At 39.2% G+C, this 24,241-nt stretch overlaps 1 protein-coding gene across 8 annotated transcripts in view; it reads right to left on the reverse strand.

Moving 5' to 3' along the window:
• Positions 1–24,241, reverse strand: part of ATP13A4 (ATPase 13A4) — a 127,751-nt gene that overhangs the window by 58,361 nt on the left and 45,149 nt on the right. For all 8 annotated transcript variants that reach the window (XM_070582545.1, XM_070582546.1, XM_070582551.1 and 5 more), the window contains 6 exons: positions 16,121–16,267; positions 11,713–11,783; positions 11,540–11,620; positions 9,951–10,020; positions 8,319–8,453; positions 4,317–4,386 (listed from right to left, as the gene is read on the reverse strand). In XM_070582545.1, the coding sequence (XP_070438646.1) occupies positions 4,317–4,386; positions 8,319–8,453; positions 9,951–10,020; positions 11,540–11,620; positions 11,713–11,783; positions 16,121–16,267 (574 nt within the window). The remainder of the gene's footprint in view (positions 1–4,316; positions 4,387–8,318; positions 8,454–9,950; positions 10,021–11,539; positions 11,621–11,712; positions 11,784–16,120; positions 16,268–24,241) is intronic.

The following is a 24,241-nucleotide window of genomic DNA, read 5'->3' on the forward strand; positions in this document are numbered from 1 at the left end:
AGTATATATGCATTGCGGCCAGCCTGGTGGCATAGTGGTCAAATTCACGTGTTTCACTTTGGTGGCCCAGGGTTTGCAGGTTCTGATCCCAGGCACGGACCTATACACTGCCTATCAAGCCATGCTGTGGCAGGCGTCCCAAATATAAAATAGAGGAAGATGTGCACAGATGTTAGCTCAGGGCCAGTTTTCCTCAGCAAAAAGAGGAGGATTGGCAGCTGATGTTAGATCAGGGCTAATCTTCCTCACCAAAAAGAAAAAGAGAAAAAAAAGCACATATGCATTTATTCTTTAACTCAGCAATTTTACTTCTCAAAATCTATACCAAAGATAGACTGGTAAAAATATGAAAAGACATGTGCACAGGCTTTTTATTATAGCACTATTTGTAATAGTAAAAGACTGAAAAAAAATCCTTTAATAGAGAGCTATTTGAATAAATAGTGGTTCCCCTACACGAGGGTGCCACGCAGCTGAAACAATGAATGAAGAATATCTGTATTCACTGCTATGGGAGGGTCCCTGGGAAACAAAATTAAGTGTGTAAAGCACATACACCAGGTAATATAAGTTAAATGTATATGATATACTCCTGTTATCTAAAAAACCCAGCAGTATAAAAATATATCCTACTCTGTATATATATATATGAATATTATGTATAATTTGTATTTTTTAAATGTAAGAACAAACCAAAAACAAACAAAAATGATCATTATTAAAAGAATGAGTACGTAAGGCAGAGAGAAGAGGGGTAAGAACTCGACTCCCCTGAATGTCTTCCGTCTGATGGATTTAACTTTCCAAACAAGCAGATATTTTATATAACATCTGTGCAGACGACTACAAAAATGAATTTGAAAAGCTAACACTAAAAGTCTACAGCAAAATGAATGAGACGAACCTATCAAGTTGTTGGCATAACTATATAGAGAAGAATTATTTGAGTGACTTTAAAATATGATTTTTTTAAATGTATAATTTGTACATTTCTAATGGTATATCACAAACAGGGGAAAAGAAGAACTCTAAAAAATCTTACATTGTTTCTAGGAATAATATTGTTGCTGGGTGTTTTGGTTTGTTATTCTGAGATTATTGTATATGACGGGATAAAGCTAATGAGTAATTTCCTGCTGTCATTGAGAATCAGGACTTTTATTACGGAGAACGGAGAGACAGAAGTACAATCAATGAAGTTAAGTAAAAAGCCCATAGTTCTAAGCTTGAATTGGAAATGTCAGTATGTTTTGTTATTGTTGTTGTTACTGTTTTGATGAGGAAGATTGGCCCTGAGCTAGCATCTGTTGCCAATCTTCCTCTTTTTGCTTGAGGAAGATTGTCGCTGAGCTAACATCTGTGCCAGTATTCCTCTATTTTGTATGTGGGACACTGCCACAGCATCGCTTGATGAGTAGTGTATAGGTCCATGTGTGGGATCCAAACCTGTGAACCCCAGGCTTCCAAAGCAGAGCACACAAACTTAACCGCTACGCCACTGGGCCGGCCCCAATGGAAATACCAGTATGAACTCGTTAATGTATGTTATCTTTAAAATATTATTTCTTAGGTATGTCTTCTGAAAAATCCTAGAAACAATGACTAACACCAAAGAAATGAGCACTCCTAACACTCTGATTGAGGCCTCTAAGTACCAAATCTAAGAGCTCTTTGGAAAAATGGATGTGTCCAGGTTTGGAGCAGGAATTGTCCAAGATGAGTCTGGAATATCTTGTCATACCAGAAAGCAATAAAACTTTCAAAGACTGCTGGGTTCATGTCAAAAGAACTCAGGAGCCAATCTGAAAAGGCTCAAAATGGCTGAAGATGGGACAATGTGGGCAACAATAAGAACAAAAACTACAATGGATGGAAATATACCAACCATGTTAACAATATATGTCTATAACGACACTGGAAAAAAAAGGCTTTGGAAAATGCTAGAGGGTCAACCCATTATTTTGAAAGCTGTTAAATGAAGAGAAATAGCTATTTCTCCTCTCTTTCTTAAACAAACTGAATCTCAGAGTAATGAAATAGTTGAGGAGGGGTGTTTCTCTTTACTGAAATATTCTATTTGATCTATGAAGATGGCATGATAGAAGAAGAAATTTGAAACTCTGAATGAAATAATAAACCTAGATCATGAGCATTCAAGTCTGCTAATATCACAAAAAGAAGACAACCAGATATTATGTACCTCCCATGAGAAGTACACAATACCAACTATGATGTTTTCTTGCAAAAAACTCAAGCTTCAGAACTAACTATCAATTACAGGAAGTACAAGGAATAGAAAAATCATGTTAACTAACTCCATGAGTATGCAATCAATGTAATCTAAGCTGTGGAAGCCACAGGATGAAACAGTAGTTTCTTCAACAAAAAATTTGCAAGGAAAAAAATAAGATATGGAGTGAGAAATGTGTGGATTAAAGTAAAAGACCTGCAGAGGATCCCCCATACACTGAAAGACCCATACACTGAAAACTGCAAAATATTGCAGGAGAAATCAAAGAATATCTAAATAAATGGAGAAATAAAACATGTTCATCGGTCACAAGAGCCGAACTTGTTAACATGTCAATTTTCCACAAACTGATCTATAGATTCAACACAATCCCAATCAAAATACCAGCATGTGTTTTGGTAGAAATCGACAGGTTGATTCTAAAAGTCATACAGAAATGTGAAGGGACCAGTATTGCCAAAACAATTCTAAAAAAGAAGAACAATGCTGGAGAACTAACGTTATCCTATTTCAAGACTTATTATAAAGCCACACTGTGTAGCATTGGTATAAAGACAGGCAAATAGATCATTAGAACAGAATATGTAGTTCAGAAATAAATGTACGCATACACAACTGATTTTTGACAAAGGTGCAAAGACAACTCAGTGGAGAAAGGATAGTCTTTTCAACAAATGGTATTGAAACATTTGTATATCTGTTTGCAAAAAAATTGAACTTCAACTCGAAAAAACAACCTCAAAACACGATACAGACTGATAGGTAAAACCTAAAAGTATAAAACTTCTAGGAGACAACGTAGAAAATCTTGATGACCTTGGATTAGGGAAAGATGTCTCAGATATAACACAAAAGCATGACCCACAAAAGAAAAAACTGATAAACTGGACTTTAGCAAAAGTTAAATCTTTTGCCCTTTGAAAGACCCTGTGAAGAGAATGAAAAGATAAATCATAGATTGAGAGAAAATATTTGCAAATCATGTCTAATAAAGGACTTATATCCAGAATATAGAAAGAACGCTCAAAATTTAATAATAAGAAAATCTAATCAGCAAAAGATTTGAACAGACAGTTCACCAAAAAAGACATACAAGTATCAAATAAGCACTTGAAAAGATGTTCAATGTCATTAGTCATTAGGGAAATGCAAATTAAAACAACAATGAGATATTACCACACACCTATTAAAACGGCTAAAATTAAAAAGACTGACCATACCAAATGTTGGCAAGAATGTGGAGCAACTGGAACTCCCATACACTGCTGGTGGAAATGTAAAATGGTACAATCACTTTGGAAAACAATTTGGCAGTTTCTTTAAAAGTTAAGCATTTATCTACCATATGGTTCAGCCATTCCACAGTTAGATATTTTCCCACAAGAAATAAGAGTGTAAGTCCATACAAAGACTTGAACCCAAAAGTTCATAGTTGCGTATTTGTAACAGCCAAAAACTAGAATTAACCCAGATTTCCATCAAAAAGTGAATGGATGAACAAAGTGGTCTATCCATGCAATGGTCGTTTACTTAGGAATAAAAAGGAATGAACTATTGATATACTTAACAAAATGGATTGATTTCAAAATACTTATGAACTTTGATCCTGCTAAAATTAACCCAAAAATATATTATAAAAGACAAAAAATGCGTACTGTACAATACCATTTATCTAAAATTCTAAACATGCAAAGAGGTCGCCTGAGAATGGGGAGGAGTAGAGAGCGGCTGAGAGGGAAGATTCCAAACAGGTACAACATGACTTTTTGGGGTGATGGGTAGTCATTATCTTTACTGTGGTGATAGTTTCATGGGTGTGTACATATGTCAAAGCCTATCAAATTATACACTTTAAATATTTTCAGTTCGTTGCATGTCAATTTCACCTCAATAAAGTTGTTTTCTCTTAAAGATCAAAAGATCTCGAGTTCTTCATCACTTTAAGTAAATGCACAGGAAAAGATGCGTATGAAGATGGGAGTAGTAGAAACAATCAGAAAAACAAATTTAAATCCTTTTCTGATGCCATATGGACAACACACAGATATAAAACAAAGGGACTTACCTTTTCTCCCACATACTGAGACCGTAATGCTATTATGTGACTCAACTAGACGGTGGAGCTTTACAGATTGCTGAAAAAGAAGGGAAAATAAGAAAAGGCTTTTCTATTTGAGGATAGGTCTCACGTATCATTCAGTAAAGTGCTAGGCTTCTTCAGAGATGGAGCACTGTCTCATCACCAACAGAATACACTGTCTAAAAACAAGATTGAGTAGCCAATTACTCAGCTGGAAAAGCATCCAATTTGTCGTGCTCTTCACCCAGAAATAAGAAGTGTGGGTTCTTCAGTAGAAAAGAACTTCCCAGCATGCTCCATCCACTCAAAAGAGTTTTTGATAACCATAAATTTGTGTTTAGTTCTTGAAGTGGATAGATAACATCAAGAACTTTAATCATTCAAGATATGTGTTTATACCTAAATAGTTTCAAGAATTAAGCATTATTGCAGCTTTGGGATACCCCACATCGGAGTTTCTAATCTACAACTTTATAAGGAGTTGGTGATTCCTGCTATTTCCTCATGGTATATATTGTTCTAATATACAAAATATATGAGACACTGAGAGTGAATCAATAAGAGACAAAAAATATGTAATAAAATTACATTTGATTTTGCATTTATTAAGAAACTATTGTGTGAAAGGCCTTCTACTTGGTTCTGGGCGTTAAAGGTCTCAATCATGTAGTGTGTCCATTTTTTCATCCTGATTTTGTCGTTTAGAACACCTTAAGGCTCCCAGCTTCAAATAATTTATAAATCTGATTAATATGTCCTAAGAATTATTAATAGAATAATATAAGGCGAAAGAGCGTTTTGCTGTTAACTTATTCTTTTACTCATTGACACATTCATTCAACATTTATTGAACAACCTTTATGTGCCAAGGACTATGTTAAGAGGTAGAGATAGAATGCTCAACAAAACAGAGTTCTTACCATCAAGAAATCTGCAACCTAATTGGAGAAATACATTTAATCAAATAACCAAACGTATTAATGTATCATTAACAATCAGTAATAATAAGAAAAAAATAATGTGCTTTTGGAGCATATACAGCCAATGGAACCAATAGAAATCTCCCCTGAAGAAGTGACACTGAATCAAATAGGTTGTTGGATCTATGAATCTCAAACTCAAAAGAGATATTTGGACTTGAGATATATAGAGATTTGAAAGTTATTAGCATCTACCTTTAGAAATCATCGGCATATACAGCCATAAGAACAATGAAGAATCTCTCAATGTACTTATATGAAGAGACCATCAAGACAGATCATTAAAAATAACAATAAGTCTAGGTAGGAAATAATGTAGTAATGCTACCTCTTACATAATAAACAAAGAAAAACAAATTACATGTAATTGCATTTGCTTGAGTCACCTAAAAATTTTTGTTGAAAGAATGCACAAGAAACTAATAAAAATCGTTGCGTAAGTGGAAGGGCAGAGTAAGACGGAGCCTTTACGTTGTATACATTTTCATATTGTTTTGATTTGAGACATCCATTGAAAACAAAAAGGCCAAGTAGAGGAGGATGAATGGCAAAAGAGAACGGAGAAGAACAACTAGAGAGGATGGAGTGTGTTGTCACTGAAGCCAAGGGGAAAGAGTGCTTCAAAGCGAAGCTCTGGAGCGGTCTATGGTATCCAATGTGGCAGAGAGGTTTAATGAAATCTGTGCTGCCAAAAAAAATATCCTCTGTGGGAGGGGGACCATAAACTCAGCAAGCAAAAGACCAACAACCCAATAAAAATTAATGAAGGACACAAATACAGATCACAGTAAAATAAAAGTAACAGCAAGTGCTCAATTCATACGGGAAAATATGCTATTAAAGTTATGGGATTCTATTTTCACTTATTTTGGCAAAGATAAGGAAAAAAGAGCTCATCTACTGTTCAGAGGACTGTATATTGGTATTACTTATTTAAGAGGCATGTTGACAACATCTATTAAAATAATATATCTAGTTTATGATTAAGTAATTTCAAGTATAGAAAATGTTTATCTCCTTATTAATAAAGAAATATACAAGCATACATATAAACCTACTATATACATATTTATATGAAATATAAATTATATATACTTTTGATTTATATATGTATATTTATAAATACACATATATGTGGATGTGTGAAAAAGGTATATGTATAAGAATCCTCATTACAGCACTGTTTTAGTAGCAAAAGACTAGAAACAACCTAAGTATCAATCAATATAAGACTGGTTTAAAAATTATGGAACATCTAGAGAAAATATATTTGTGCAGACTTGGAAATATATTTAAGATATATTAGAAGAAAAATGCAGGGGCTGGCCCAGTGGCACAGCAGTTAAGTGCGCATGTTCTGCTTCAGTGGTCTGGGGTTCACCAGTTCGGATCCCAGGTGCGGACATGGCACCATTTGGCAAGCCATGCTGTGATAGGCGTCCTACATATAAAGTAGAGGAAGATGGGCACAGATGTGAGCTCAGGGCCAGTCTTTCTCAGCAAAAAGAGGAGGACTGGCAGCAGATGTTAGCTCAGGGCTAACCTTCCTCAAAAAAAAACAGAAGAAGAAAAATGCAAATACATAGCAGCATACATAGTGTATTTCCATTTGTGTAAAACAAATTAATGCACATGTGTTTAATATTTCTGAAAATACATAGAACATCTGGTTCCAGCAGATGTCTCCTGAAAGGGGACCCAGACACTGGGAGAACCAAGGTAGGGGAGATATTTACTTTTCATTTATACTGTCCTGTTTGGACTTTCTTATATATCATGTCCATATATTACTCTTTCTAGTAAGAAAAAACACTAGCTAGTTAAAAAAAGAATTTTTTTAAATTTTAAACTACATATGAGCCTTAGGATTATAGCAGTGACCTTAACAAGTGTTGTTTAAATGGACTGAGGAGAGAGGAAGCCAAGTCAGGAGAGCTGAGAAGTGAGAGGGAGATGAGTAAATGAAGACAGAATGCATAGAGCTCAAGGAGTTTTGCTGTAAAAGGGAGACAAGAGGTAGGGTAGTAGCTGCAGGCAAACGCATGGTCAAGAGAAGGGAGTGTTTTGTTTGTTTCAGGGTTTTTTTTTTTTTAAGTTGGGAGGAACTTGAGAACGTTTAAATGGGAAGGCTCTTGGGGAGAGGGAGCAAGAAGGAGTCATTCACTGACCACATAAGCACCCTGGGAAGGTGGGAGAGGTTGCTATCCCAAATACAAGCAGAGGGCACTTCCTTCTCTGCAATGAGAGGTCAGAGCAAGAAGGAGGTGGAGACAAGACTCATTTGGCAGTTGGAGAGTGGGGAATTTAGCAAATTCCTGTCTTATGGCTTCTCTTTGTGAAATCATCTACCGAATTAGAGGAAAAATGGAATACGGGCAGTTGGGATCTCAGAAACTTGAAGAGAGATTTGGTTTGAAACCTTAATTTCAGAGAATGGGAGAGCATGTTGACCAGAGACATATAGAAGGCTTGCCCAGATGAGGTTGGTATTTGTGGATTTATAGTGCAATGAACCAATCTGTTCTATGTGATTTCTTCCCAACAGCACCCAGATCCCCTGGTGCAGGCATAAAGAAAGCAAAGAGTTGGATTGGGGTTTCAACAAATGAGTACTAACCAAATATAAGGGGCAAAGGACTTAATATCAAACAGAGACTCCTCCACCTTCCACCCCTCTTCTATCATCTTCAAGATCCATCAGTATTCCCTGCATATATTTTGTCACTTATTCACAATTCATAAATATTTGCATATTCTCTTGGCTAATCAGCCTGAGCAAGCTAATGAGAGGGGAAAAAACAACTTGAAAGATTAGGGATTGCAATGTGAGGGAAGGGACAAGATTAACACTTGTTGAGCACCAACTATCGTGCTAGATATTTACAAACGTGGTCTTATTGGTTATGGAGTAGTCAATGACTATTGCTTGATTCTCCTTTCTAACAAAATTTCAATAAAGTCACTAGTGCTCCCTTTCTGAGACCATAAAATTGATAGAAAAACTCACCTCTCTGAGATCATATACTGTCAAAGCGATGGAAATGGTGGACATGATTATGATGGCAAAAGCATATTCCTTATAATCTTCAGTAAACCACAAACAGACACTAAAGAGTTGAAATATGTAAAATGGATTTAACACCTGTTGGCAGACATAAAAACAGGAAGACAATGGAGACATTTAGGCTTCACACTTAGCTGTTCGTTGACTTGTTTGTTTTCATAATTGCCTCCACGACATAAATCATCCCACATAATATTCTTATTTTTATTATATTTATTCAGCAGTTGCCATGTGCCAGACACTGCACTAAGCAACTTTACCTGAATTTGCTCATTTGATTCTCATAATTACCTTATTAATCAAACGTTATTACTTATCTCCATGGTAAAGATGAAGAAACTGAGCCTTAGATCTTGAGAAACTTGCCCAAGGTCACACAGCTGTGACTGTCACAGACCAAGACTTGAACCCAGGCAATCTAGCCTCAGAGCACTTACTTTTAATTACTGCTGCACCTTATAATTTACAAAGCATTGTCTCATGGATCCTCATGTTGAGCACCACAACTATTGTGTAAGTAGATATTATCATGTCTAGTTTACATTGACTGGCCTTCTGACGGGTAAAGTATTATTTCAGGTTTGCAAAGTTAAAATGCTTTCTAGTCTATTGTTCTTCTCCATGACACAAGTTCTGCCCTATTTGAAGCTGTTAAAATGCTTTAGATTAACATACAAGTGGAAGACTACATTTTCTCAGAAGTAGAGAGCCAAGCTGAAAGGGTCACCTGTAACTGAGCATCTAGAACACGGTGGGAGAAAGTAGAGGTTACCCCAACAGTTGTAATCTTGCTTTGGTTTAAAACACTTTGTGCCCTTACTCAAATTCCCTCTAGTTGATTTCCATCTGTCTAAAACAGGAGCTGTAATCCTGCCTCTGGTTAGGGAAGAGGCATCCAAAAATGTTTCTTATCAGTTTCTTGCTTTCTTTCATGCCCGAAAGCCTGCTAGAAATATTGATAAAGTACTTGAGTTTAGTAAGCTTTTTTAAGGCAAGGAGGAGTGGAGGTGAAGTGCAGGAGACCCTGAGTACAGCTGTATGGTTACAGCTTCATAATAACCACTGTAAAATGAAAAATAAACCCAGTGATAGAGTCAAAGAGGAAAACCTCAACTTCGTAAAAATGGTGGTCAAATCCTTCTTTCTTCCCCAAACACACATTGAGATCAATAAAACTAATAAGGCTAAGCAGATACTTTTCTTCCCACAATTTTAGATATTGAAGAAATTGTACATTGCATCCGTAAGAAAGAGATTCAATTTTTTTTAAATTTTAAGTATTATTTTAGTTTCACAAAGTTGAGACAAGCTAAGGAGTGTAGGATTAAAAAGGAAAGAAGCAAAGAAACATTATGTTTATCCAGTCATTTAAGGATAAATAGACACACGAGCATCATAGTCCAAAAGATGGATGCTAAGGAAAAGGGTAGAAAAGAGATGTGAAGAAAATATGCTTCGCATTCTTTTAAAATAACCCAAATTACAGTTACTTATTAACAAGTAGCATTCTTGATCATTTGACCACAACCAAACTTCTTTATTTTCTATCCAGCACCCAGAGACACAACTGATTACCTCCTTGATGAGCAGTTTCCAAATTGGTGTGATTTCAACATCGATGGTATTAGGCCCACATATTAACCTCCTAGAGCGAGAGATCACAGATCATTCAGTTACTAATAATAAAAATGAAACTCATTTCTCACCCATTCAAAAAAAGATCTATTCCACGTTCCCTTTCTGACTTGTGGGATCAACATAAGCCTTCCTCGTTACATAACATCGCCAACCTTCTCAAAATAACTGGGGAGTGGGAGGGTTCCCAGGTGCAAAAACAATAAACATGAACCTATTGCATCTATTGAACTAAACTCTTCCTGAGGTCTGAATATTCCCCTGATGGTAATTTGGGTATTTCATTTTAGCCATTGTTTTGTTGAAGTAGTTTCAGGGTTGACACTCTCTCCAGTCTGTCTCTCCCCAGCTCTGGCTCCGTGGAAGTGGGAGGAAGGGGTCATGCGGAGACAGTAGTTTTACTGGTAAGGAATCCTGTATCTATCCTGCTCCTTTCCAGGTCTAGGAGGCTGCAGAATTTATTTTAGTGTGAGTGAAAAGGTGTTGGGCTCTCAGAAATAGCTCCATACAGGTATATACGGCCCTTTAATTGAAAACCTAGAAACCTATTTCTTTCATTACACAGAGCAATGACCCTGTATGAGTTATCTTGCTGTTAAGAGCACTAACCACTCTCTCTGTGCCTTCTACATAGATGCTCAGATCAAATAGCTTGGCCAAATATCTTAGAGCGGTGCTTTTCATACTTCAGTGTTCACAGAGATAACTTCAGGATCTTGCTGATATAAAGATTCTGACTCAATAGGGGGGAGGTGTGGTCTGATATTCTGCGTTTCTAACAAGCTCCCCAGTGGTGCTGATGCTGCCACACTCTAGGTCTCTTCTAACTATCGGAAATGGGGTGGAAGGGAATGTGAGAATCATAAAAATGTAGGACCAGCAAGGCCATTATAGAGTCCTGACCTCCCCCCCACCTTTAACAATTAGGAAACTAAAGCCCAGAGAGAAGAAGCTATTTGCTCAAAGCCACATAGTGAATTAATGACAGCCCCTCGACATGCAATCCCGTGCCCTTTCTAAACCTTGCTCCTCTGCCCAGCAACTGATTCAGAATTGTGGAGCTACAGGTCTTGCATAATATTCTCCCGCTGCTCTACAATTATTATTTAACTATGTTATTGTAGTATAATATATATTTCCTGATTACAATCAAAATTGGCTCAACCTTATTAATATAATAACCCTGAGAAGCATGGTATAAAGTAGAAAGAGCACTAAACCCATAGGCAGAAGTGTGAGAGTCATTTCTTCCTCTGTTACTTCCCATCTGTGTCACTTGTTCAGGCTATTAGACCTGAGCTTCAGATTCCTCATCTGCTATATTGAGATCACAATGATGATGTCTGGTCTACCTCCCCCACGAGGTTGCTCTGATGAAACGAGATAATATGTGAAAGCATTTAATGATATTAAATAGAGCATTATATTTTCTGATATTGACCAGTTAAGATGACTATTTACTGGGCTCTCTATTTGGCTAACGGGTAACAGTCCTTTTGAGCCGGCATAGACAGCAATATGCATGGTACCGAATCTCTTGTTCTTCTTTTGTGAGTCCTGATCCAAATTTTAGATGTATCTTGGCAGAACTGAGCCAGTCTTCCAAAGAGCTAAAATAACAATAATGAGAAAGACATATTTAGCAATAATATTTTTGAGATAATATTTTCCTTGTTTGGAGGAAATTGTTGAAACAACTTACCCAATTTTCTGGAACTGTCCTTCTAAGTTGTTCCAAACATATCTTATTTTTTGCACTTTTATGCATCTCACCTGTGAAAGAAAAGTACTAAGAAAGTCTCTGGTTTGAGGATCAGCGAATACACAGCAGTTCAGTGGCTTTTAAAGAAGCATTTGTGGAAGAAGCAAAGATAGGGCCATGTTACACTTATTTAAGATTTTATATTTTCCTAACTCATTCTATCCTTTTCTACTACACCAGTGGCTTTCTTTATTAGAAGTCATCATTCAACCAAAGTGTATCATGGTCCTGCTATATGGATAAGCATATGAATAAAACTCAGTCTCTTCATTCCACGACTTTATAACCTAAGGAGGAAAGAAAACATATTACAAAAAAAAAAAATCCACTATACCATACAGTCAAATATGTACATGTCAAAAAATAAAAATATAATAAAGTAAAAATTACACTATTGAAATAGTGTAGAAATATACAGAGGGCAGATGACAGTGGCATCATGGAGGAGATGACATCTGAGCTGCAGCCTTGAAGGATTGGAAGAATTTTGCTCAAGGGAGAAGGAAAAAGGGCATTTCAAAGAGATTATGCGCAAGTTAGTTGTGGGGGAGGGGCAAGTGAGTGGGCCTATTTGCCCACAGAATGGACAATGCGGCTGGAATGATAAATAAAGATCAGACCATGCAGCCTTAAATGCTAGGATGAGGTAGTTAGGACTTCATCTTGTAGGCAATAGACTTGCAGGGTAACCTGTAGAAGAGACACCGAAAAACGTTAGTCTGGCAGCAGATTCTAGAAGAGAGTAAAGAGGTTATTGCAAGAAAACGTGCTCCAGGAAGTGAGAGTCAGAGGATTTTGGCAGTGGAAAGGAAAGGTTAATGCTTATGACAATTGCGTCTTGTTGTTTCTGGTTTCTTTAGGCAACTTTATACATAAATCTGAATTTTCATTGACTATTGACCTAATTAAGCACAAAGAGAAACAGCGACACTGTCATATTGTTATGAAACAATAGTTATAACCTCATTTTGCCCACTGTAATCAAATGAGGGTGTTTTAAAAAATATGGATGCCTGGGTCCCATCCCCAAGAGATTCTGATTTCATTTGTATGGGGTATAGCCTGGGCATAAATATTTTTAAATTTCTTCAGGTGATTCTAATGTGCAGCACAAGTTGAGAAACAGTTTCAAGACTTCCTTTTATAGCTACTCTGATAATTGTAGTCCTGGAGAAATTCAACTAAATTTCTCTGCACCTGAGTTTTCCCATGAATAAATTGAAGCAATTGGCCAGATCATTTATAAGTTCAACTGCAACTCCTCTGTATATGTTCTGTATCTATGAATATTATTGTCCATATAACTATTAGATAAATTCTAAAACTGGGAGGAGCCTATAGCTGGTGCATAATAACTGCTCAATACATTTTTTATTAAATAAATGAATGAATGCTTTGGACAACCACATGTCAGCTAGAAATAGGGTTTATGTCCCTAGGATCCAAGGCCTGGGTTACCTCAAATGAATCTTAACCCTGTTCACACTGTATATGCACATGGGTGCACATATACACACACACATTCATGGTTACCGGGTAAAAATGCTGCATTTTTTTATTTTACAGAATGGATTCATTCCAATACGGTTGAATGCAAAATAACTTTTAAACAAATAAATCCTGGGGGCCAGCCCCATGGCCAAGTGGTTAAAGTTCCATGTGCTCCACATCAGCGGCTCTAGTTCACGGGTTCAGATCCCAGGTGTGGACCTACTCCACTCATCAGCCATGCTGTGGCAGCATCCCATATACAAAGTAGAGGAAGACTGGCACAGATGTTAGCTCAGGGCCAATCTTCCCCACAAAAAGTAAATAAATAAATAAATCCTATTTTCCGAATGAATTTTAGCATAAAATTGCATTGAATCGCCACTGGGAATGATTATTCCTTCACAAGCTGTGAGTTAGACTGAGGAAAGAGCATTTGAAAGCGAGCAGCCTACGATGTGTCAGCCGTCATGGCCGATCTTGGAACTTGAAGTTTCTTGCCTCATCTCTTCCTTCCCTTTTCAGTGGTAGCTGCAATTTTGCAAGTAGAGCTGGACTATAAACACAGTTACAGTTTATTGAGCCCTTTGGGGCTTTTCATACACTATCATTAGTCTTTCTCATCATCCTGTGGGAAGACAGATATTATCTTCATGTTCACTTCACTCCTGAAGTTCATTTTGTTTAAGTAACTTGCCCAAGATCTCACCTATTAAGACGCCCGGCTGGAACCTGAGCTCAAGCACATCTGTCTTGAAAGTCCACTCCCTCAAACGATCTAACAGTCAAGTTAGTCTCCGAAGAAGGTCTGAAAATCCCATAACTTCCAGGACTCAAGTTGTATAAACTGAGAGTTGCCTGCTTTATTAACTCTGTGAGTTCAAAAATCCACATGAGAAAATTTTGAAGGACAAGCTGTGGTAGAATGTGAGCCCCGACTGAGTCAGAGAACCCAGCTCAAGAGGCTGTGAAACCACAGGCTGAGACTGAGAATCTTAGAAAACATAATAGGTGCCAAGCATCAGCAGATGAAGGCAGCAATAATGAGGAAGAAACAGGTTACTGATAAGTTTCACCTCAGACCAGAAAATGGAAATTTCCATTGTCTCCCGACAATTTCTGAGACCACTCATCACAGAGTGAGAAGAAGGACTCCATCACAGATCTTTTAAACATCTTCCCCTAGCAGGAAACATCTCTGCCGGGAGTTTCTCTCCTTCCCTCATCACCTTCGAGGCTCTGGAAGTTGGTAAGAGGATGTTAAGCATACTAATTGAAAGAGGTGAAGTTTATTTGCCTATTTCCTGGAACTTCAGAGCAGGAACCAGTAATTAGAAAATCAGGGATCTGCTGTGGGCTGTGATGAGCTGTGATTTTCATCTTTCTGCTCAAAACTAGGAAGCTTCCCCTCCCAAGGCTTCCTGCTCTTCGTTTCTTGTTGGAACAAGTAGTAAGAGAATCCTGTTTAACAGGTTAAACACTGAGTTTCAATTGTGCATGCAACCCTACAAAATGGTACTTACAGTCTCCTCTTAGCCTATATTTGCAAAGCTGACAAGGTTCTTTGCTGTGGTCTCCAAACTCCCCCTACATGGCCCTGAACAGTTATTACTTTGGTATGGTGTTAGTATTCTTATCGCCATCAGTGTTGTCGTGGCTCAGCCTGTGACATCTCCTCCAATTTTATTTTATTTTATTTTTTCCTCCAATTCTCATGAAAGTTTCCAACCTTTATATGAATTTAGCTCATTACAGCCCACAAACACCTTAGTCATCCATCTTCTCATTTTAGGTTCACAACTGCCCTGAGAAATGGTCAGAGAAGGGGTTATTACTCTCATTTTATGAGTAAGAAACTCAAGGCTCAGAGTGGCAGTAAATAGCTAAACTTCCAATGCCATATGCTGGTAAATGAAGATATCAAGCCCGGCTGCCAGAACTTTCCATTTCGAGACATCTGCCCTTTCCTCACATTTTGCTTGTCAATTTCAACATTTCTTCCACTTGCTTGTTTGATGCAATTAAAGATACTGGAGGTCAATACCACTCTGAGGCCGTGTCAACAAGGCTGACTTTGGGCCTCCTACTTCTCCAGGTGAGTGGCCACAGATGAAGCAGTCTGCTAGGTGGAGGTGTCTGACCTCCTTTGTTTGTGTTTATTTTGGCAACTAAGACAACTAAATGATAACAATTGACAGTAGAGAAACTGCTCAACAGTTGACTTTTATTATTTTAAAAAACTGACCTTGAGCTCATAAAACTAATTTAAACAGCTGTCTACACATATATAAATTTGAGAAAATACTCTCTTATAAATATGAATGTTAACTAGTCATAATCAAAATAGTACTAATTTAATAGGATGAAGACCTAATACCAAATACATTTGAATGGCAGAATTCAAAACAAGTTCATTTTGCAGACATCAGCAAACTCCCTGGGATAGCCCTGGGTAATCACCTTTACTGAAGGAGAAACCCTGTTACGTACAGTGCAATACAGGGCATGATGCTGCTAAGAGCTAATATGCACCAAGCGTCTACTATGTACCTGCCACCGTATTGATCTTTGTATTCCTTAATTTATTGAATTTCATCAATTAATATGAGAAGTAGGCATCATTATCATTTTATATGTAAGAAAATTGAGGCTCGGCAGAATTTAGTATTTAATCCAGGATTGCACAGTTTAGAAGGATGAAGCTGAGATTTGAACTGTCTGGCTCCAAAGTCCATGTCCTTTATAATGTTCTATGCTGTCAGTTGAGATTGGCACAGTGGAGGATTTGAATTTAACCTTACATGTTGGGGGAAAAAGATTGAATTTCTCTAGCATCAGCCATAGCCATAAATTTACTTACCTTTAGATCTGGCTTTGTTATGGCTCTATTTATGATATACTCCTCATCTGTGATGAGAGGGTGGTCAGGAGTGAGACCAACTGCACTGTTGAGTGCCGACAGGTAGATCCACATCACCTTTTTCCAAGAGTAAGTTTGGAATTCATCCTGAGGAAATAGACACCAAAACCCCCGTGAAGTTAAAAGAAGTCATCAGGCTAAAATTCGACCTGAAAAACATCATTTTAACATAATTCTGTAAGTTTATGGAGTGAATAAACATTCTAGATGGAATTATATGCCTTTGAAAGCTTGTGGACATAGAGCCTTGAGGGGAAACATCGTGCCATCTCTTATCGAGGAATCTGGATATAAATATCAGGCACAGCACATGCAACAAAGTTCAAGAGTTGGGAGGCTCATTCTCAGGTAAGAATTAGTTTCCCCTATTACCCTCCAACCGTGGGGCTACAGGCAGATGCAAAATTTCACAGAAAAAACAAACAAGAAAATAAGCAAGCATTCCAAAGAGTTTCTATAGGTCTCTCAGGCTGGGAAACCAGATCACGAAACATCCACGTGTTTCCAGGCTTCACTTCAATTCCACCTCTTCCAGAACAGCCCTTTTAACACACTCTTGCCGGGGCGGGGGGTGGGGGAAATTTCCCTATATCAACTCCAAAAGATTCTCACTGCCCCTCTCTTGTGCTCCTAATCACGTTCTGCTTTGTATTCTCTTAGTTCTTCTAGACTCTCTGAAGGTAGGGACCATGTCTTACTGTCCCCTATATCTTATCCATGCGGAGAGCTGTGACCTGCTCAATGAGATCTGATAAAGGGATGGAAAAAAGACTGAATACATGGACTGAACGTACCCACAGGTAATTGTCAGGATGTTGGCACAGGTAGGTTTGAAAAAGGTACCTTCTTGCATGACCCTAATTGAAGCGGCTCCCCTTTGCACTTCCCTGATAAAGCTTGTCACAGAATAAAACTAGAGGGAGCAGCACTGGATTGAGTAACAGGTGCCACAGTGGTCCCTTAGAGACTGATGTGATAGCAAGAGTGGTTATTATCTGAATGGGTAAATGCTACACATAAAATCTACTTGGGTGCCTGGTAAACCTCGGGAGCTAGGAAGGATGGCAAAGGAAATCAAGCCTGGGAAATAACCTGATGCCTGGGGAATGTAGGTCAGAGCTGAGAATTATCTCCACCACACCCACTTTTGCCATGAAGAGTGTCCAAGCTGACACTGCAAAAGGCAGAGAGGAGATTATATAGTACTTGTTGTAGCTAAATCTCTTACATCCATTCTCCTGAAGAGAAGCCCACCTCCATGCCTTTGCTCCTGCTGCTTCCTTAGCCTGGAACATACACCCTTCTCTGCTCTCTTTAAGTCCTCACACGGCTAGATCCTAATCATCCTTCAGGGTCTGGCTCAAAGTTCACATCATGGGAACTTCTCTAATTTCTCTGGGTGATCTTTCCTCTAAACCATCAGGGTACTTGGGATTCTTACCACAGTCTATCTCAGTGTGTTGCCCTTTGCCTGTCCACCTTATCGCTCCTCTTGGACTGTGTGGGTAGGGACTGCGTTGGATGCATGTCTGTGCTCTATGCAGGCCTAGCACAGATTCTGAGAAAGACAGAGTAAGAGAGACAGAAAAGTGGGAGGAGGGAGAGGAGGAGGGAAAGCAAAGCTAAGGAAGTGGGGAGGGCAGGGAACGAGAGAGAAGAGAAGGAAAGGAAAGGAGAGAAGAGGGGAGGAGAGGGAGAGAGAAGACGAGGGGAGAAAGGGGGAGGGGGAAAAGACCTTAGTAGAAATTTGAAAGTTAATGCATTTTAAAAGCCAGTAAAGTTGTTCATTAGCTCATAAAAAAAGAAAGATGGCTAAATCAGGTCAAATTAGATTTGCATGGAGTTACCTTCAGAGCCTCCAAATAATCAAAGATGGCTAACTTTCCAAAGACCGAGCCACTGAACTGGTAGACCTGTTCTACGTATTGTGGAGCAGGCAACCCGCCCCATGGCATACACCTTGACATAGCTCAGCATTACTAGATTTGCTTTGACCACGTCAAAGGGGGCTTTGTTATCAGAAGAACTTTGCATTCTAATAATAAAAATAGTTAATATTTATTTAGCACTTATTATGTTCTGGGCACATAGTGCCATATTGTGTATTATTTCTTTTAATGGTCAAAAATCCTATGAGGTAGTAACTGATCATTATTCTCCCCATTCTACAGGTGAGGAAACTGAGGACAGTTGGTAACTATGAGAGAGGAGATTTGGCCCCTTCCAGACCACCTCCTACCCTGCTCTACTCTCCATTTTGTTTAAAAATACAATTTGATTGATCTGCCACTTTTAGATTCAGCCTGAACTGGGACTGCCAAAGAACAAAGTCTCAATGAAAAATTTGGTAAGAAAACACATAATTTGTAGGAAAATAGGAAAACAAGTTATAAAAGTGCCATCAAGACCAGAGACCTCTGGCCACCAAGTGAGGACAATTAGGAAGACAGCTACTCTGGGTCCTCTTAAGTGCATTAAAATAGCATTAACCACTAATTTTCATATAATTACTTAGCAGTTTACAAAAACTTTTTGTCAGTTATCTTATTTTAGGCTCACAATTCTCCAAAGTCGGTATTATCATCTCCATTTTGCAGATGAGAAAACTCTCCATCAGCAAGGCTGTAAATTGCTCAAGCCAGTCTGGTGTGGGTAGCAAGGGAGAACTGAGACCTGAGGCCAGGTCTTCTCACTCCAAATCTTATCTCCTTCCTCTTTGTTTCAACAAGTTGTCCCGTGGTGTTTGTGGTTCATGTGTGAAAATCACCTTGAATTCAGTACCACGTAACAAATAGCATCTGGTTTCTCACACTGTCTGCTCTCATGGTAGCAGAGAATCTGATTCCCGAAATCAAGCCATCACCCTTCCGCCCTGTGTGACAGCAAACAGAACTCTAGACTGTAACATCTAAAAGGGAAAGGCAAAGTGGACCATTGGAACTCCCCAGCTCTCGAAGGCCAGTGTTAGTTCATTGCACCAACTGCATGCTTTAGTCTAGCTGAGCGGGAAAGACTGAAATTCACCTATATGCCTCCATCTTATTACAGCCTGAGGCATAACTGAATCAAAGGTGCTTGGATATATTTGCCTTTAATCTCATTTCTTGTCATCCCTGTTGCCCCCAATATTAATTATAATTCCGTATAATGCAAAGTAGAATTCTATTGGCTACAAAAGGTACCACAGTGAGACAACCATTTTTCTTAGACAAGGCAATAATATTGACTTTTCTCTCGTTTACTACTCTATTAATGACTCTATGAAATCATCCATATTTTTAAAAAAATTTGCCTGACTTTTTCAGGGGAAAAAAAGACAAGGAAATGGAGGGAAAGTGTTTCTATGTGAAATGGGCACACGGGGTAACATCATTAACTTCTCTAAGTTTTCGGTTAGTGCTGTCCAATATGGAAAGAGCACAGGCTCCTTCTGAGCTCATATCTCAGTTCCAAACTGTCTTGAAAATCACGGCAACTCTCTGAGCCTGATTTTCTTTATGTGGCGAGTGGGGATGATAATACCACATTTCATGGATGTTTGAAGGATTAAACACAATAATCCATAATGCACCTGGTCTGAGGTCTGGCCCATAGCAGGATACACAAGGGGTAGTTGGATATAGCTCTGTGCCTCATTTTCCACTGAATGTTCTTCTTGAGATCTTTCTGTAAACGTGAACTTATTTTCCCTTTAAGGAAACGAGAATCTCTGACAGTCTCTCTATTTATTTTTCCTTTCTGGAAAAGACGCCTCTTTACCCGGAAATGGCTATTTCCACTTCAGTCTGTTTCCCAGCTCTCTCAAGCTGTTAATGATCTGTAAAATACTTAAATGCACCAGAGGAGCTTCCACTTTAAATAATTGCTTTGTAATGCAAATCATCCAATCTGTTTGCCCAGCAAATCTAGACTGTTAACACCTCGAGTCTCATGGAGTACGCTTTACCGCCTCTTTATCAAGAGAATTAACCAGAGCAGTCCTTGAACTCTAAAAGGGTCAGATTTGAAATAGTTCAAGACTGCATTTCAAGGAATTGAATGTACACCGGGGACCTATGTTTGACCTGGACAGAAAGATAGAGGAGGAAATCCCGGCAGTTTTTATTTCCTGTGGCCTTGCACTTTCTGAGCCTGCAAATACCAGAGTAACTCTTATAACTGAATGAAGTGAGTGACCTCGCTCATCTTCTTCTAACCTCTCACTGTAAGCGCCTCATCTCGTGGAATTTAAAAGCCGCGTTAACAGTCACTTTAAGTTCAGGCCAATGCTGTGACTTATCCTCTTGTGTAGGCGTTCACTCTACAAAAACGTACTTCTGAGCTTGCTTTAAAAAGAAAAAAGTAACCCATTGCACAGTTCCAAAGAGACATTAGGAAATCAGTACTTTTCACTTGGAGATGGATCCATTGCAATGCTAAAAAGTTGAACTCAAGCTGAGGTGAAGTACTTAGAGGATTATGGATAAAGTAACGACTTACTTTTCTCAGACTCCTTCTAGAACACCGCACTACCTTTACAGACCCACAACTTGGGCAAAATACTGTTCTTTCTATATTTAAGTACCATTTATTCTTTCTCTTTCCCCTTCTTGGACCCACTGATATTCTTGACAGCTTGACCTCATATTCCCAAAGTTGCTTCGCTGGAAAAAGTGGACATTTGCTAGAATGTGAGATTTAGTTATAAAATATAGAGGAAGTTCTGAGCATTGGAGAAGTCTCACACTAATTATTCTCTCAGCACTCCTGGGACACAGCGACCAAAATAAAAAAAAGAGGGAAGGAGGGTGGCCAAAGCAGAGAAGTTATGTGGCAAAGGAAAGGCTGTACCCATGTTTGCATGAAAAAAAAAGAAATCCTGAACAACTCTGCATATGTTTTTGGAGAGATTGGGGTTTTTTGTTTGTTTGTTTTTATAATGTTTTTCTGAGGTGAGAGGGAGCAGTGAATCAGCCGGCTCATTGTCTAACATATCTGGAGATGCAGTACATAGTAAGAAGCAAGGAATAAAAAGTTAAAATTAGTTGAAAAACATGAGTAGTGACCAATGCCCATGGAATGCCTCTGTGCCAGGCACGGTTTTCCTCTCACCACGTTACACATACCACCTCATTTAGTCCTCACAACAGTGAGGGAGGCACTATTGTTAGCTCCACTGAATGGAAGAGGAAATGGAGGCAGAGAGGGGTAAGTAACTTGCCTGTTATGGGCTGAATTCCCCCCAAATTCGTATGTTGACGCCCTAGTGCCCAGTGTGCTTGCATTTGGAGACGGGGCCTTTAAGGAGGTGATTAAGGTTAAGTGAGGTCATAAGGATGAGGTCCTAATCCACCAGGGCTGATGCCCGTATAAGTGGAAGAGACACCAGCGCTCTCTCTGTACCCCATGTGAGAACGTAGAGAAGGCAGCTGGCCGTCTGGGAGCCAGGAAGACAGGTCTCGCCAGAAACCAACCCTGCCAGCACCTTGGTCTTGGACTTTCAGCTTCCACAACCGTGAGAAAATAAGCGTCTGTTGTTTAAGGCGCCCAGTCTGTGGTGTTCTGTGATGGCAGGCTGAGCTAATACAGTTCCCAAGATAGGTCAAGAGCAACACTGGGAATCAAACCCAGGCAGTCAGGCTCCAGACTCTGTGCTCTTAAACCACTTCACAATCCTGCCTGTGTAGAGTCTGGTCACTGACAGGCCATGTTAAGAAAGATCTCTAGTTCCAACTCGAGTTCAACTCTCAGTAGAAGTTCTGCTCTCACTGCTTACAGCTATGGACCCTGAGCATCTCTTTTAACTTCTCTGTGCCTCCATCTGTAAAACGGGGAAAAAAATAATCTCTATCAGTAAACATAGAATAAGATAAATGCAAATACGTTTCAAACTGTCAATCACCATATAAACAGATTTCTGGCTGGATGTCTAAGGAAAAACCAGACTGAAATGGGAGTGGGGGAATGAGATTCAGAAGAGGGAATGTGTACCTAAAAGAAACATAATACTATCTTCTCTTACTTTCTCAGACTTGACCTTTCACTGTAGTGTCTTTGTCATAAAGTGTTGATAGGGACCAGGAGACCATTTATTACAGATTCAACTCAATTTATTTAATTGAATTAAATCCATATTGAGCAGCTGCTGTGGCCAAGTGCTACGGGAATTAGGGAATGAAAAGTAAGCCACAGTCAATTCTTCAAAAAGCTTATAATCTAATAAAAGAAAAAGCTATAAAAAGGAATGTAGCATGGCGGGAAAAGACTCTGGATTTAGAGAGCCAGAAGGCAGGTTCAAGTCCTTTGTCCACACTATCCTCTTTACCTGGACCGTTCCCCATGCACCCCTCCCCACCAGCCACCATCACCTTTTAACTCTCATCATCCTTTGGAGCTCAGTAACAGACTTTCCTGGCTTTCTTGACTTGATCAAATCCCTATTCTATAATCCGACCACAACCATGAACTTTTCCTAAGTAGCACTTACAACAGTGGATTTTTATATTTGCTTATGTAATGTTATAATGAACTCCATTAGGTCAAGAACCCTGGTTTTAGTAATTGTTATACTCCCTGCCCCCTGCCCACGAGCTACCGCTGTGGCTGGCACACAACCTGTGCTCATCGAATTTATGAAGGAAGAAGGGAGAGAAAGAAGGAGAAAGGGAGGGAGGGAAATCCTGGCTGACACTTACTAGGTTGCAAAGTTACTTTTTCCCTCTGTATCTTCATCTGTACAATAGAGATGATAATGCCCGTTTTGCAGGGTTGTTATGAGAATTAAATGAAATAATCAATAAAATGCTGTTCTGTAAAACGTACAGGGAAAAGCATTTTAATACAAAGCAGACTGCAAAAAGCATTATAGCAGTCAGAGATGAAAATACAGAGCTAAAAGGGAATGAAGGAAAGGTGATTAATTCCCTCCAGAAATGGGCCAGAGAACGGATCAACAAAGACTGAGGGGCCACCCCATGGCCGAGTGGTTAAGTTGATACGCTCCGCTTTGGCAGCCCAGGGTTTCGCTGGTTTGGATCCTGGGCGCGGACATGGCACCGCTCATCAGGCCATGTTGAGGCGACGTCCCACACGCCACAACTAGAAGGACGCACAACTAAAATATACAACTGTGTACTGGGGGGATTTAGGGAGAAAAAGAAAGAAAAAAAATGACTTGATAGAGAAGTGGTATACGGCTGAGGAGTAAGTAGGGGTGTTTTTTCTTTATTTATTTTTGAGGAAGATTAGCCCTGAGCTAACATCTGCTGCCAATCCTCCTCTTTTTGCTGAGGAAGATTGGCCCTGAGCTCACATCCGTGCCCATCTTCCCCTACTTTATACATGGGATGCCTGCCACAGCATGGCTTGCCAACCAGTGCCATGTGCACACCCAGGATCCGAACCGGCGAACCCCAGGCCGCTGAAGCAGAACGTGCGAACTTTGCTGCACCACCGGGCCGGCTTTAATAAGCAGAGGGAGGACAGCTGCTTTCTGTATTTACTCTCTAGAGAAGTGGGCGAGTCTGCGCATGTGTGTGCATGCGTGTGTGTGTGTGTGTGTGTATCAGGTGACTCCTCACCAGAACGTCACTTTGTAAGAACAGGAATTTCTGTTTGTTCATAGCTGTATTCCCAGTGCCTATAACAACGTCTGGTACATGATTGGTGCTCTGTAAATATTTATTGAATGAATAAACAAATGAATGAATGAATGGAGAGGATAGGGAATATCAGAAGAAATTTTATGAGTAAAAGCATAGACAAAACAAAGTGTCTGAGTCCCTTAGAAAATCGTGTTGATGTGGGGAGCCTGGGTGTGGAGAGACCAGGTTGGGGAGGAGGAGGAAGAAGATGAGTAAGGGATCCAGGAAACATGAGCACAAATAGTGGTGGCTGATGAGTACCCTGGCGAGCTCGTGGACTTGAGGTGCCATTTGCTGGGCTGATTTGTGGAATTTCTAAGTTTTCAAACTAAAGCCCCTAACGCTGACATCTTTAGGTGAGACTGAAGGAAAGCTGCTCCCCTTTAAAACATTGACACGAAATGCCCTGAGTCAGGCCTGAAAGCCACTCATCACAAAG

Source organism: Equus przewalskii, chromosome 18, assembly GCF_037783145.1.
Source record: "Equus przewalskii isolate Varuska chromosome 18, EquPr2, whole genome shotgun sequence".
NCBI lineage: Eukaryota > Metazoa > Chordata > Mammalia > Perissodactyla > Equidae > Equus > Equus przewalskii.